At 42.6% G+C, this 16,201-nt stretch overlaps 1 protein-coding gene across 7 annotated transcripts in view; it reads left to right on the top strand.

The window, feature by feature from the left end:
* LOC110511316 (rho GTPase-activating protein 44) overlaps window positions 1–16,201 on the top strand; it is a 107,235-nt gene that overhangs the window by 57,551 nt on the left and 33,483 nt on the right. For all 7 annotated transcript variants that reach the window (XR_016486111.1, XR_016486110.1, XR_016486109.1 and 4 more), the window contains exons 2-7: window positions 10,080–10,119; window positions 10,267–10,389; window positions 12,328–12,404; window positions 12,683–12,794; window positions 15,426–15,502; window positions 15,787–15,904. Coding sequence is in view for 4 of the 7 variants with exons in the window: in XM_090197603.1 (XP_090053729.1) it covers window positions 10,080–10,119; window positions 10,267–10,389; window positions 12,328–12,404; window positions 12,683–12,794; window positions 15,426–15,502; window positions 15,787–15,904 (547 nt within the window). In the remaining 3 variants the exon portion in view is untranslated. The remainder of the gene's footprint in view (window positions 1–10,079; window positions 10,120–10,266; window positions 10,390–12,327; window positions 12,405–12,682; window positions 12,795–15,425; window positions 15,503–15,786; window positions 15,905–16,201) is intronic.

Here is a 16,201-nt window from a genome sequence, read left to right as displayed (position 1 = left end):
GTTATAACTGGAACCTAAAGGGTTATAACTGGAACCAAAAGTGTTATAACTGGAACCAAACGGGTTATAACTGGAACCAAAAGGGTTATAACTGGAACCTAAAGGGTTATTACTGGAACCTAAAGGGTTCTACCTGGAACCAAAAGGGTTATAACTGGAACCTAAAGGGTTCTAACTGGAACCTAAAGGGTTATAACTGGAACCTAAAGGGTTATAACTGGAACCTAAAGGATTATAACTGGAACCAAAAGGGTTATAACTGGAACCAAAAGGGTTATAACTGGAACCAAAAGGGTCTAATCAGCAGGGTGTCTAATCAGCAGGGTTCTAATTAGCAGGGTTCTAATCAGCAGTTGTCTAATCAGCAGGGTTCTAATCAGCAGGGTCTAATCAGCAGGGTCTAATCAGCAGGGTGTCTAATCAGCAGGGTGTCTAATCAGCAGGGTCTAATCAGCAGGGTTCTAATCAGCAGGGTCTAATCAGCAGGGTCTAATCAGCAGGGTGTCTAATCAGCAGGGTGTCTAATCAGCAGTTGTCTAATCAGCAGGGGTCTAATCAGCAGGGTCCAATCAGCAGGGTTCTAATCAGCAGAGGTCTAATCAGCAGTAGTCTAATCAGCAGGGGTCTAATCAGCAGGGTTCTAATCAGCAGGGGTCTAATCAGCAGGGTCCAATCAGCAGGGTTCTAATCAGCAGAGGTCTAATCAGCAGGGTCTAATCAGCAGGGTCTAATCAGCAGGGTGTCTAATCAGCAGGGTTTCTAATCAGCAGGGGTCTAATCAGCAGGGTGTCTAATCAGCAGTGTCTAATCAGCAGGGGTCTAATCAGCAGGGTCTAATCAGCAGGAGTCTAATCAGCAGTGGTCTAATCAGCAGGGTCTAACCAGCAGTTGTCTAATCAGCAGGGTTCTAATCAGCAGGGTTCTAATTAGCAGGGTTCTAATCAGCAGTTGTCTAATCAGCAGGGGTCTAATCAGCAGGGTTCTAATCAGCAGTTGTCTAATCAGCAGGGGTCTAATCAGCAGGGTTCTAATCAGCAGTTGTCTAATCAGCAGGGTTCTAATCAGCAGTTGTCTAATCAGCAGGGTTCTAATCAGCAGTTGTCTAATCAGCAGGGTCTAATCAGCAGGGTTCTAATCAGCAGGGTTCTAATCAGCAGTTGTCTAATTAGCAGGGTTCTAATCACCAGGGTTCTAATTAGCAGGGTTCTAATAAGCAGTTGTCTAATTAGCAGGGTTCTAATCAGCAGTTGTCTAATCAGCAGGGTTCTAATCAGCAGTTGTCTAATTAGCAGGGTTCTAATCACCAGGGTTCTAATTAGCAGGGTTCTAATAAGCAGTTGTCTAATTAGCAGGGTTCTAATCAGCAGTTGTCTAATCAGCAGGGTTCTAATCAGCAGGGTTCTAATCAGCAGGGGTCTAATCAGCAGTTGTCTAATCAGCAGGGTTCTAATCAGCAGGGTTCTAATCAGCAGGGTTCTAATTAGCAGGGTTCTAATCAGCAGTTGTCTAATCAGCAGTTGTCTAATCAGCAGGGTTCTAATCAGCAGTGATCATTGAGATTGACATTGACATCATTGATATCAGTAGACTGTATTCACTGCTGTTCGTCCGTCCTGTTTGTTTCTCTGCTGCAATTGGACTTGAAGCATCTGCTGTTGGCAGCTTGGAAAATTAGTTCATTATTTATTTATTATTATTTAGTTTATTTATTGACTTGAAGCATGAGGCAGATCCATGGCCTGAGGGGATGTTCCCCCCCCCCCCCACCCCCACCCCCACCCCCCCACACACACCATCCAAACACTTGCCTTCTGAGATTAGAGACCTAGATTGTGTTCAGTAGGAAACACTATAACTACATTAGTTAACGGGGAAAAAAGTACACGGTTCAAATCTTCTTTGACAACTTCAGGTAGTATCTCCCCGACAGGACACGACGCTGATCGCTGAAATATGGAAACCTTTGTCCTCTATCCTGCTCAGCCTAGTCAACAATACCCTTTCAGTTTGATACGGATACACACAAAGAAATAAGTCATTCAAAACAGCTGGCCTTGCTTCCATTAAACTGGATCGAACTGCTCAGTTTTTCATTAGAGTTGGATGGGTTCACTCTTACCACTCCAATACTCTAAAACACATGCGCCCCAGAGAGCTATAGAGCTCTTATAGACATATATAGCTCCCTGTATAGCTCTTATAGACATATATATCATAGCTCTTATAGACATATATAGCTCCCTGTATAGCTCTTATAGACATATATATATCTCCCTGTATAGCTCTTATAGACATATATAGCTCCATATATAGCTCTTATAGACATATATATATCTCCCTGTATAGCTCTTATAGACATATATAGCTCCATATATAGCTCTTATAGACATATATATATCTCCCTGTATAGCTCTTATAGACATATATATATCTCCCTGTATAGCTCTTATAGACATATATATATCTCCCTGTATAGCTCTTATAGACATATATAGCTCCATATATAGCTCTTATAGACATATATACAGTGGGGCAAAAAAGTATTTAGTCAGCCACCAATTGTGCAAGTTCTCCCACTTAAAAATACTTTTTTTTGCCCCACTGTATCTCACCATACAGCTCTTATAGACATATATATCTCACCATACAGCTCTTATAGACATATATATCTCACCATACAGCTCTTATAGACATATATATCTCACCATACAGCTCTTATAGACATATATATATCTCACCATACAGCTCTTATAGACATATATATCTCACCATATAGCTCTTATAGACATATATATCTCACCATACAGCTCTTATAGACATATATATCTCACCATACAGCTCTTATAGACATATATATCTCACCATACAGCTCTTATAGACATATATATCTAACCATACAGCTCTTATAGACATATATATCTCACCATATAGCTCTTATAGACATATATATCTCACCATACAGCTCTTATAGACATATATATCTCACCATATAGCTCTTATAGACATATATATCTCACCATACAGCTCTTATAGACATATATATCTCTTCATATGGCTCTTATTACCAGGTTTTTAGAAATGTTTGCAAATGTACATAGCCCCCCAAAATGATAAAATACAAATATAATGATAATATAGCTCCCCATATTGCTCTTATAGCCATATATACAGTGCATTCTGAAAATATTCAGACCCATGGACTTTTTCTACATTTTGTTGCATTACAGCCTTATTCTAAAATGGATAAAATCGTTTTTACCCCCTCATCAATCTACACACAATACCCCATAATGACAAAGCGAAAACAGATTTTTAGAAATGTTTGCAAATGTACAGTCGTGGGCAACAGTTTTGAAAATAACACAAATATTCATTTTCACAAAGTCTGCTGCCTCAGTTTGTATGATGGCAATTTGCATATACTCCAGAATGTTATGAAGAGTGATCAGATTAATTGATATTAATTGCAAAGTCCCTCTTTGCCATGCAAGTTAACTGAATCCCCCAAAAACATTTCTACTGCATTTCAGCCCTGCCACAAAAGGACCAGCTGACATCATGTCAGTGATTCTCTCGTTAACACAGGTGTGAGTGTTGACGAGGACAAGGCTGGAGATCACTCTGTCATGCTGATTGAGTTCGAATAACAGACTGGAAGCTTCAAAAGGAGGGTGGTGCTTGGAATCATTGTTCTTCCTCTGTCAGCCGTGGTTACCTGCAAGGAAACACGTGCCATCATCATTGCTTTGCACAAAAAGTGCTTCACAGGCAAGGATATTGCTGCCAGTAAGATTGCACCTAAATCAACCATTTATCAGATCATCAAGAACTTCAAAGAGAGCGGTTCAATTGTTGTGAAGAAGACTTCAGGGAGCCCAAGAAATTCCAGCAAGCACCAGGACCATCTCCTAAAGTTGATTCAGCTGCGGGATCGGGGCACCACCAGTACAGAGCTTGCTAAGGAATGGCAGCAGGCAGGTGTGAGTGCATCTGCACGCACAATGAGGTGAAGACTTTTGGAGGATGACCTGGTGTCAAGAAGGGCAGCAAAGAAGCCATTTCTCTCCAGGAAAAACATCAGGGACAGACTGATATTCTGCAAAAGGTACAGGGATTGGACTGCTGAGGACTGGGGTAAAGTCATTTTCTTTGATATATCCCCTTTCCGATTGTTTGGGGCATCCGGAAAAAAGCTTGTCCGGAGAAGACAAGGTGAGCGCTACCATCAGTCCTGTGTCATGTCAACAGTAAAGCATCCTGAGACCATTCATGTGTGGGGTTGCTTCTCAGCCAAGGGAGTGAGCTCGCTCACAATTTTGCCTAAGAACACAGCCATGAATAAAGAATGGTACCAACACATCCTCCGAGAGCAACTTCTCCCAACCATCCAGGAACAGTTTGGTGACGAACAATGCCTTTCCAGCATGATGGAGCACCTTGCCATAATAACTAAGTGGCTCGGGGAACAAAACATTTATATTTTGGGTCCATGGCCAGGAAACTCCCCAGACCTTAATCCCATTGAGAACCTGTGGTCAATCCTCAAGAGGCGGGTGGACAAACAAAAACCCACAAATTCTGACAAACTCCAAATGGGTTGCCATCAGTCAGGATGTGGCCCAGAAGTTAATTGACAGCATGCCAGGGCTAATTGCAGAGGTCTTGAAAAACAAGGGTCAACACTGCAAATATTGACTCTGCATCAACTTCATGTAATTGTCAAGAAAAGCCTTTGACACTTATGAAATGCTTGTAATTATACTGCAGTATCCATAGTAACATCTGACAAAAATATCTAAAGACACTGAAGCAGCAAACTTTGTGAAAATTAATATTTGTGTCATTCTCAAAACTTTTGGCCACGACTGTATATATAAAAAACTGAAATATTAAATTTACATAAGTATTCAGACCCTTTACTCAGTACTTTGTTGAAACACCTTTGGCAGCGATTACAGCCTCGAGTCTTCTTGGATATGACACTACAAGCCTGGCAAGCCTGTATTTGAGGTCCTGAGACCAGAGAATCTTGTTTTTCATGGTCTGAGAGTCTTTAGGTATCTTTTGGCAAACACCAAGCGGGCTGTCATGTGGCTTTTACTGAGGAGTGCCTTCTGTCTGGCCACAGAGGAACATGGGAGAACACAGTGGCCACTTCAATGTTACAGATATTTTGTTGGTAACCTTCCCCAGATCTGTTCCTCGACACAATCCTGTCTCGGTGCTCTACTGACAGTTCCTTCAACCTCATGGCTTGGTTTTTTTCTCTGACATGTACTTTCAACTGTGGAACCTTATATAGACAAATCATGTCCAATCAATTGAATTTACCACAGAGCTCAATTCCAAGTCTCACAGCAAAGGGTCTGAATAGTTACTTTCTTATGTACATTTAGAAAAACACTGTTTTCACTTTGTCAATATGGGGTATTGTGTGTAGATTGATGAGGGAATCATAGTGGACAGAGCATAGTGGTGGCTGCGTCATGTTATGGATATGCTTGTAATCGTTAAGGACTGGGGAGATTTTTCAGGATAAAAAATACATGTAATGGAACTAAGCACACAATCCTAGAGGAAAACCTGGTTCAGTCTGCTTTCCACCAGACACTGGGAGATGATGTCACCTTTCAGCAGGACAATAACCTAAAACACAAGGCCAAATATACACTGGAGTTGCTTACCAAGAAGACAATGAATGTTCCTGAGTGGCCGAGTTACAGTTTTGACTGAAATGTACTTGAAAATCTATGGCAAAACCTGGAAATGGTTGTCTAGCAATGATCAACAACCAATTTGAAGAGCTTGAAGAATGATGGGTAAATATTGCACAATCCAGGTGTGGAATGCTCTCAGAAACCCAGAAAGACTCACAGCTGTAATCGCTGTCAAAGGTGCTTCTATATGTAAATAACATATTTATACATTTAATTTTCAATAAATTTGCTAAGATTTCTAAAAGCATGTTTTCACTTTGTCATTATGGGGTATTGTGTGTAGATGGGTGAGAGAATTTTTTTTTTTTAACCCATTTTGAATTGAGGTTGTAGCACAACAAAATGTGGAGTAAGTCAAGGAGTATGAATACTATCTGAAGGCTCTGTAACTTGATTAAAATAACTACATAAAGTACTTAAGGAGATTCCCCAGAGGCTTGTTGAGTGTGTTCTTGTTAAATCATTCAAACCCTCTCCACCCTAACCCAATCCTGACTGGTATGTTTTCTCCTTCTATCCTCTCCACCCTAACCCAATCCTGACTGGTATGTTTTCTCCTTCTCTCTCCACCCTAACCCAATCCTGACTGGTATGTTTTCTCCTTCTACCCTCTCCACCCTAACCCAATCCTGACTGGTATGTTTTCTCCTTCTATCCTCTCCACCCTAACCCAATCCTGACTGGTATGTTTTCTCCTTCTCTCTCCACCCTAACCCAATCCTGACTGGTATGTTTTCTCCTTCTATCCTCTCCACCCTAACCCAATCCTGACTGGTATGTTTTCTCCTTCTATCCTCTCCACCCTAACCCAATCCTGACTGGTATGTTTTCTCCTTCTATCCTCTCCACCCTAACCCAATCCTGACTGGTATGTTTTCTCCTTCTATCCTCTCCACCCTAACCCAATCCTGACTGGTATGTTTTCTCCTTCTATCCTCTCCACCCTAACCCAATCCTGACTGGTATGTTTTCTCCTTCTATCCTCTCCACCCTAACCCAATCCTGACTGGTATGTTTTCTCCTTCTATCCTCTCCACCCTAACCCAATCCTGACTGGTATGTTTTCTCCTTCTATCCTCTCCACCCTAACCCAATCCTGACTGGTATGTTTTCTCCTTCTACTCTCTCCACCCTAACCCAATCCTGACTGGTATGTTTTCTCCTTCTATCCTCTCCACCCTAACCCAATCCTGACTGGTATGTTTTCTCCTTCTATCCTCTCCACCCTAACCCAATCCTGACTGGTATGTTTTCTCCTTCTACTCTCTCCACCCTAACCCAATCCTGACTGGTATGTTTTCTCCTTCTATCCTCTCCACCCTAACCCAATCCTGACTGGTATGTTTTCTCCTTCTATCCTCTCCACCCTAACCCAATCCTGACTGGTATGTTTTCTCCTTCTATCCTCTCCACCCTAACCCAATCCTGACTGGTATGTTTTCTCCTTCTATCCTCTCCACCCTAACCCAATCCTGACTGGTATGTTTTCTCCTTCTATCCTCTCCACCCTAACCCAATCCTGACTGGTATGTTTTCTCCTTCTATCCTCTCCACCCTAACCCAATCCTGACTGGTATGTTTTCTCCTTCTACTCTCTCCACCCTAACCCAATCCTGACTGGTATGTTTTCTCCTTCTATCCTCTCCACCCTAACCCAATCCTGACTGGTATGTTTTCTCCTTCTATCCTCTCAACCCTAACCCAATCCTGACTGGTATGTTTTCTCCTTCTATCCTCTCCACCCTAACCCAATCCTGACTGGTATGTTTTCTCCTTCTACTCTCTCCACCCTAACCCAATCCTGACTGGTATGTTTTCTCCTTCTATCCTCTCCACCCTAACCCAATCCTGACTGGTATGTTTTCTCCTTCTACTCTCTCCACCCTAACCCAATCCTGACTGGTATGTTTTCTCCTTCTATCCTCTCCACCCTAACCCAATCCTGACTGGTATGTTTTCTCCTTCTATCCTCTCAACCCTAACCCAATCCTGACTGGTATGTTTTCTCCTTCTATCCTCTCCACCCTAACCCAATCCTGACTGGTATGTTTTCTCCTTCTACTCTCTCCACCCTAACCCAATCCTGACTGGTATGTTTTCTCCTTCTACTCTCTCCACCCTAACCCAATCCTGACTGGTATGTTTTCTCCTTCTACCCTCTCCACCCTAACCCAATCCTGACTGGTATGTTTTCTCCTTCTACTCTCTCCACCCTAACCCAATCCTGACTGGTATGTTTTCTCCTTCTACTCTCTCCACCCTAACCCAATCCTGACTGGTATGTTTTCTCCTTATATCCTCTCCACCCTAACCCAATCCTGACTGGTATGTTTTCTCCTTCTATCCTCTCCACCCTAACCCAATCCTGACTGGTATGTTTTCTCCTTCTATCCTCTCCACCCTAACCCAATCCTGACTGGTATGTTTTCTCCTTCTATCCTCTCCACCCTAACCCAATCCTGACTGGTATGTTTTCTCCTTCTATCCTCTCCACCCTAACCCAATCCTGACTGGTATGTTTTCTCCTTCTATCCTCTCCACCCTAACCCAATCCTGACTGGTATGTTTTCTCCTTCTATCCTCTCCACCCTAACCCAATCCTGACTGGTATGTTTTCTCCTTCTATCCTCTCCACCCTAACCCAATCCTGACTGGTATGTTTTCTCCTTCTATCCTCTCCACCCTAACCCAATCCTGACTGGTATGTTTTCTCCTTCTACTCTCTCCACCCTAACCCAATCCTGACTGGTATGTTTTCTCCTTCTATCCTCTCCACCCTAACCCAATCCTGACTGGTATGTTTTCTCCTTCTATCCTCTCCACCCTAACCCAATCCTGACTGGTATGTTTTCTCCTTCTATCCTCTCCACCCTAACCCAATCCTGACTGGTATGTTTTCTCCTTCTATCCTCTCCACCCTAACCCAATCCCAACTGGTATGTTTTCTCCTTCTACTCTCTCCACCCTAACCCAATCCTGACTGATATGTTTTCTCCTTCTATCCTCTCCACCCTAACCCAATCCTGACTGGTATGTTTTCTCCTTCTACTCTCTCCACCCTAACCCAATCCTGACTGGTATGTTTTCTCCTTCTACCCTCTCCACCCTAACCCAATCCTGACTGGTATGTTTTCTCCTTCTATCCTCTCCACCCTAACCCAATCCTGACTGGTATGTTTTCTCCTTCTATCCTCTCCACCCTAACCCAATCCTGACTGGTATGTTTTCTCCTTCTATCCTCTCAACCCTAACCCAATCCTGACTGGTATGTTTTCTCCTTCTATCCTCTCCACCCTAACCCAATCCTGACTGGTATGTTTTCTCCTTCTATCCTCTCCACCCTAACCCAATCCTGACTGGTATGTTTTCTCCTTCTATCCTCTCCACCCTAACCTAATCCTGACTGGTATGTTTTCTCCTTCTACTCTCTCCACCCTAACCCAATCCTGACTGGTATGTTTTCTCCTTCTATCCTCTCCACCCTAACCCAATCCTGACTGGTATGTTTTCTCCTTATATCCTCTCCACCCTAACCCAATCCTGACTGGTATGTTTTCTCCTTCTATCCTCTCCACCCTAACCCAATCCTGACTGGAATGTTTTCTCCTTCTATCCTCTCCACCCTAACCCAATCCTGACTGGTATGTTTACTCCTTCTCTCTCCACCCTAACCCAATCCTGACTGGTATGTTTTCTCCTTCTATCCTCTCCACCCTAACCCAATCCTGACTGGTATGTTTTCTCCTTCTACTCTCTCCACCCTAACCCAATCCTGACTGGTATGTTTTCTCCTTCTATCCTCTCCACCCTAACCCAATCCTGACTGGTATGTTTTCTCCTTCTACTCTCTCCACCCTAACCCAATCCTGACTGGTATGTTTTCTCCTTCTATCCTCTCCACCCTAACCCAATCCTGACTGGTATGTTTTCTCCTTCTACTCTCTCCACCCTAACCCAATCCTGACTGGTATGTTTTCTCCTTCTATCCTCTCCACCCTAACCCAATCCTGACTGGTATGTTTTCTCCTTCTACTCTCTCCACCCTAACCCAATCCTGACTGGTATGTTTTCTCCTTCTATCCTCTCCACCCTAACCCAATCCTGACTGGTATGTTTTCTCCTTCTATCCTCTCCACCCTAACCCAATCCTGACTGGTATGTTTTCTCCTTCTACTCTCTCCACCCTAACCCAATCCTGACTGGTATGTTTTCTCCTTCTATCCTCTCCACCCTAACCCAATCCTGACTGGTATGTTTTCTCCTTCTACTCTCTCCACCCTAACCCAATCCTGACTGGTATGTTTTCTCCTTATATCCTCTCCACCCTAACCCAATCCTGACTGGTATGTTTTCTCCTTCTAGGGCAGAAAAAACGGAAGTGTTAAGCGACGATCTTCTGCAGGTAAATAAGTGTGTGTGTGTGTGTGTGTGTGCTTGCATGCCTGCCTGTTTTTGTGTGTGTGTGTGTGTGTGCGTGCCTGTGTGTGTGTGTGATTTCTGACCTTCTTGTTAGCATGGTGTCTGATACGTGTTGCTGTGCTGGTCTTAGGTGGAGAAGCGGTTGGATCTGGTCAAACAGGTGACCCACAGCACTCACAAGAAGCTGACCGCCTGCCTGCAGGGCCAGCAAGGGGCTGAAGAGAGAGAGAAGAAATCCGTCAAGTCTCCCTCGGTAAGGACCAATCAGATTCTTGTTTATGCAATGTGTCAGTGAGTCCTGTCCTATTCAAATAAACCAGGAATAAATAAAAGTCCATAATATCCCCATTCACAGTGACAGAGGAACATGTTCTGCTTCCTTGTGCGATGATATGGCATGGTATGGTGATATGGTATGCTATGGTGATATGAAATGGTATGATGATATTATATGGTGTGGTGATATGATATGGTATGGTATGATGATATGATATGGTATGGTATGATGATATGATATGGTGTGATGATATGATATGGTGATATGATATGGTATGGTGATATGATATGGTGATATGGTATGGTGATATGATATGGTGATATGATATGGTATGGCGATATGATATGGTATTATGATGATATGATATGGTATGGTGATATGGTATGATGCTATGATATGGTATGGTGATATGGTATGGTGATATGATATGATGATATGGTACGGTGATATGAAATGGTGATATGGTATGGTGATATGATATGGTATGGTGATATGATATGGTGATATGATATGGTATGATGATATGATATGGTGATATGATATGGTATGGTGATATGATATGGTATGGTGATATGATATGGTGATATGATATGGTGATATGATATGGTATGGTGATATGATATGGTGATATGATATGGTATGGTGATGTGATATGGTATGGTGTGATGATATGATATGGTGATATGATATGGTATGATGATATGATATGGTGATAGGATATGGTATGATGATAATATATGGTATGATGATATTATATGGTATGGTGATATGATATGGTAGGATGATATGATATGGTATGGTGATATGATATGGTGATATGATATGGTATGGTGATATGATATGATATGGTGATATGATATGGTATGATGATAATATATGGTATGATGATATTATATGGTATGGTGATATGATATGGTATTATGATGATATGATATGGTATGGTGATATGATATGATATGGTGATATGGTATGAGGATATGATATGGTATGGTGATATATGGTATGGCGATATGATATGATGATACGATATGGTGATATGGTATGGTGATATGATATGGTATGGTGATATGATATGGTATTATGATGATATGGTATGGTGATATGATATGGTATGGTAATATGATATGGTGATATGGTATGGCGATATGATATGGTGATATGATATGGTGATATGATATGGTATGGTGATATGGTATGATCATATGATATGGTATGGCGATATGATATGGTGATATGATATGATATGGTGGTATGGTGATATGATATGGTGATATGATATGATATGGTATGGTGATATGGTATGATGATATGATGATATGATATGGTGATATGATATGGTGATATGATATGGTATGGTGATATGATATGATATGGTGATATGATATGATATGGTGATATGATATGGTATGGTGATATGATATGGTATGGTGATATGGTATGATATGATGATATGATGATATGATATGATATTTTGATATGATATGGTATGGTGATATGATATGGTATGGCGATATGATATGATATGGTGATATGATATGGTATGGTGATATGATATGGTGATATGATATGGTGATATGATATGGTATGGCGATATGATATGGTGATATGATATGGTGATATGATATGGTGATATGATATGGTATGGTGATATGATATGGTATGGTGATATGATATGGTATGGTGATATGGTATGATATGATGATATGATGATATGATATGATATTTTGATATGATATGGTATGGTGATATGATATGGTATGGTGATATGATATGATATGGTGATATGATATGGTATGGTGATATGATATGATGATATGATATGGTGATATGATAGGTTATGGTATGGTGATATGATATGATATGGTGTGGTGATATATGAAATACTGTATGTTAATACTTGCTGTCTTGTATCAGAAAAAGCTTCCACTAACCATCCTGGCACAATGTATGGTAGAAGGAGCTGCTGTGTTGGGGGACGACTCTCTACTAGGGTGAGTCCCTGTATACGCACTCACTCGCTCGCTCACTCACTCACTCACTCACTCACACACCTTTTTTATGTTGATTCTGCCATAATTCCACTCTGTCCTCTTTGACCTTGTTCTCTATCTGATGCATTCTGATTAGCTGAAGCCGGGTCCTAGCTGACGTGATTGGCTATGGCATGCGTCCTATCTGACGTTGTGATTGACTGGGACCTAGCTGACATTGTGATTGGCTGTGGCAGGGACCCCATCTGATGTTTTGATTGGCTCTGTTCCCCTAACAGGAAGATGCTGAACCTGTGTGGGGAGACAGAGGAGAAGCTGGCCCAGGAACTGATTCAGTTTGAGTTCCAGATAGAGAAAGATGTGGTGGAGCCTCTCTATGAGCTGGCTGAGGTGAGTCCTACTGTCACTATGATGAGGTGAGTCCTACTGTCACTATGATGAGGTGAGTCCTACTGTCACAATGATGAGGTGAGTCCTACTGTCACTATGGTGAGGTGAGTCCTACTGTCACTATGATGAGGTGAGTCCTACTGGCTCTATGATGAGGTGAGTCCTACTGTCACTATGATGAGGTGAGTCCTACTGTCAATATGATGAGGTGAGTCCTACTGTCTCTATGATGAGGTGAGTCCTACTGTCACTATGATGAGGTGAGTCCTACTGTCACTATGATGAGGTGAGTCCTACTGTCACTATGATGAGGTGAGTCCTACTGGCTCTATGATGAGGTGAGTCCTACTGTCACTATGATGAGGTGAGTCCTACTGTCAATATGATGAGGTGAGTCCTACTGTCTCTATGATGAGGTGAGTCCTACTGTCACTATGATGAGGTGAGTCCTACTGTCACTATGATGAGGTGAGTCCTACTGTCACTATGATGAGGTGAGTCCTACTGTCACTATGATGAGGTGAGTCCTACTGTCTCTATGATGAGGTGAGTCCTACTGTCTCTATGCTGAGGTGAGTCCTACTGTCACTATGATGAGGTGAGTCCTACTGTCTCTATGATGAGGTGAGTCCTACTGTCACTATGATGAGGTGAGTCCTACTGTCTCTATGATGAGGTGAGTCCTACTGTCTCTATGATGAGGTGAGTCCTACTGTCTCTATGATGAGGTGAGTCCTACTGTCACCATGATGAGGTGAGTCCTACTGTCTCTATGATGAGGTGAGTCCTACTGTCCCTAGCCATACATTATTTAAAGTTATAATTGTTATAATTGTCTGTCCAGAGGCTGCCCACAACATTCACCGTTACTATCTCTGACTGAACATGATCATTAAGACACAATGTCAGCATGTTCATTATTGTCTATTAACTTCAGTATGGTGGAATATTCCTCCCCAATGTCCACTCCCAGATAACTAGTAGATAACTGAATGTAGTGGAGATACATGATAGAGGAGGGTTGATGTGTTCCCTGTCTCATCCCAGGTGGACATTCCCAGATAACTAGTAGATAACTGAATGTAGTGGGGATACATGATAGAGGAGGGTTGATGTGTTCCCTGTCTCATCCCAGGTGGACATTCCCAGATAACTAGTAGATAACTGAATGTAGTGGAGATACATGATAGAGGAGGGTTGATGTGTTCCCTGTCTCATCCCAGGTGGACACTCCCAGATAACTAGTAGATAACTGAATGTAGTGGAGATACATGATAGAGGAGGGTTGATGTGTTCCCTGTCTCATCCCAGGTGGACATTCCCAGATAACTAGTAGATAACTGAATGTAGTGGAGATACAGTATAGAGGAGGGTTGATGTGTTCCCTGTCGCATCCCAGGTGGACATTCCCAGATAACTAGTAGATAACTGAATGTAGTGGGGATACAGTATAGAGGAGGGTTGATGTGTTCCCTGTCTCATCCCAGGTGGACATTCCCAGATAACTAGTAGATAACTGAATGTAGTGGAGATACAGTATAGAGGAGGGTTGATGTGTTCCCTGTCTCATCCCAGGTGGACATTCCCAGATAACTAGTAGATAACTGAATGTAGTGGGGATACATTATAGAGGAGGGTTGATGTGTTCCCTGTCTCATCCCAGGTGGACATTCCCAGATAACTAGTAGATAACTGAATGTAGTGGATATACCTGATAGAGGAGGGTTGATGTGTTCCCTGTCTCTTCCCAGGTGGACACTCCCAGATAACTAGTAGATAACTGAATGTAGTGGGGATACATTATAGAGGAGGGTTGATGTGTTCCCTGTCTCTTCCCAGGTGGACATTCCCATATAACTAGTAGATAACTGAATGTAGTGGATATACCTGATATAGGAGGGTTGATGTGTTCCCTGTCTCTTCCCAGGTGGACATTCCCATATAACTAGTAGATAACTGAATGTAGTGGGGATACAGTATAGAGGAGGGTTGATGTGTTCCCTGTCTCATCCCAGGTGGACATTCCCAGATAACTAGTAGATAACTGAATGTAGTGGAGATACAGTATAGAGGAGGGTTGATGTGTTCCCTGTCTCATCCCAGGTGGACATTCCCAGATAACTAGTAGATAACTGAATGTAGTGGAGATACAGTATAGAGGAGGGTTGATGTGTTCCCTGTCTCATCCCAGGTGGACATTCCCAGATAACTAGTAGATAACTGAATGTAGTGGAGATACAGTATAGAGGAGGGTTGATGTGTTCCCTGTCTCATCCCAGGTGGACATTCCCAGATAACTAGTAGATAACTGAATGTAGTGGGGATACAGTATAGAGGAGGGTTGATGTGTTCCCTGTCTCATCCCAGGTGGACATTCCCAGATAACTAGTAGATAACTGAATGTAGTGGAGATACAGTATAGAGGAGGGTTGATGTGTTCCCTGTCTCATCCCAGGTGGACATTCCCAGATAACTAGTAGATAACTGAATGTAGTGGAGATACAGTATAGAGGAGGGTTGATGTGTTCCCTGTCTCTTCCCAGGTGGACATTCCCATATAACTAGTAGATAACTGAATGTAGTGGAGATACAGTATAGAGGAGGGTTGATGTGTTCCCTGTCTCTTCCCAGGTGGACATTCCCAACATCCAGAAACAGAGGAAACATTTAGCCAAGCTGGTCCTGGACATGGACTCTGCTCGCACACGGTGAGGGATGGACTGTTAACGTACAGGCTGGGACCTGATGCCCTCTTCACTGGCCTTCACCTCTTAAAGACATGCTCACGTTTAGAATAATGCTTAGACCAGCATGTTCCTTCCCTCAGTGCCTGTGTCTCAAATCGCGCCCTAATCCCTATATAGTGTACACTACTGGTCAGAAGTAGTGCACTATATAGCGTGGAATAGGATGCCTTTTGGGATGCTGTCGTGTGTGTTGGTGTTCCATCCCTCCTGCTAAACTCTTCTTCTGTCTCCTCCTTAACCTGTAGGTTTCACCAGTCGTCCAAGTCCTCCAGTCACCCAAGCAACCTGCAGGCGGGCGGGGCCAAGGGGGAGGCCCTCAGAGAGGAGATGGAAGAGGCAGCCAATAGGATGGAGATCTGCAGGGTGAGTCACAGGGTTCTAGAGGTTCAGGCTCCTCCTCCTTCACCAACTGTAATCCCCTCCCACACACCATGAAACTACATTAACCACTACAAGGTTACAGACTGTATTAAGGTTACAGACTGTATTAACCACTACAAGGTTACAGACTGTATTAACCACTACAAGGTTACAGGCTGTATTAAGGTTACAGGCTGTATTAACCACTACAAGGTTACAGACTGTATTAAGGTTACAGACTGTATTAAGGTTACAGACTGTATTAACCACTACAAGGTTACAGACTGTATTAAGGTTACA

Source organism: Oncorhynchus mykiss, chromosome 13, assembly GCF_057628025.1.
Source record: "Oncorhynchus mykiss isolate SJ-2025 chromosome 13, ASM5762802v1, whole genome shotgun sequence".
In the NCBI taxonomy this organism is placed as follows: Eukaryota; Metazoa; Chordata; class Actinopteri; order Salmoniformes; family Salmonidae; genus Oncorhynchus; species Oncorhynchus mykiss.
Note: the sequence above shows the minus strand (reverse complement) of the source record. Positions and strands in the feature narration are given on the sequence as shown.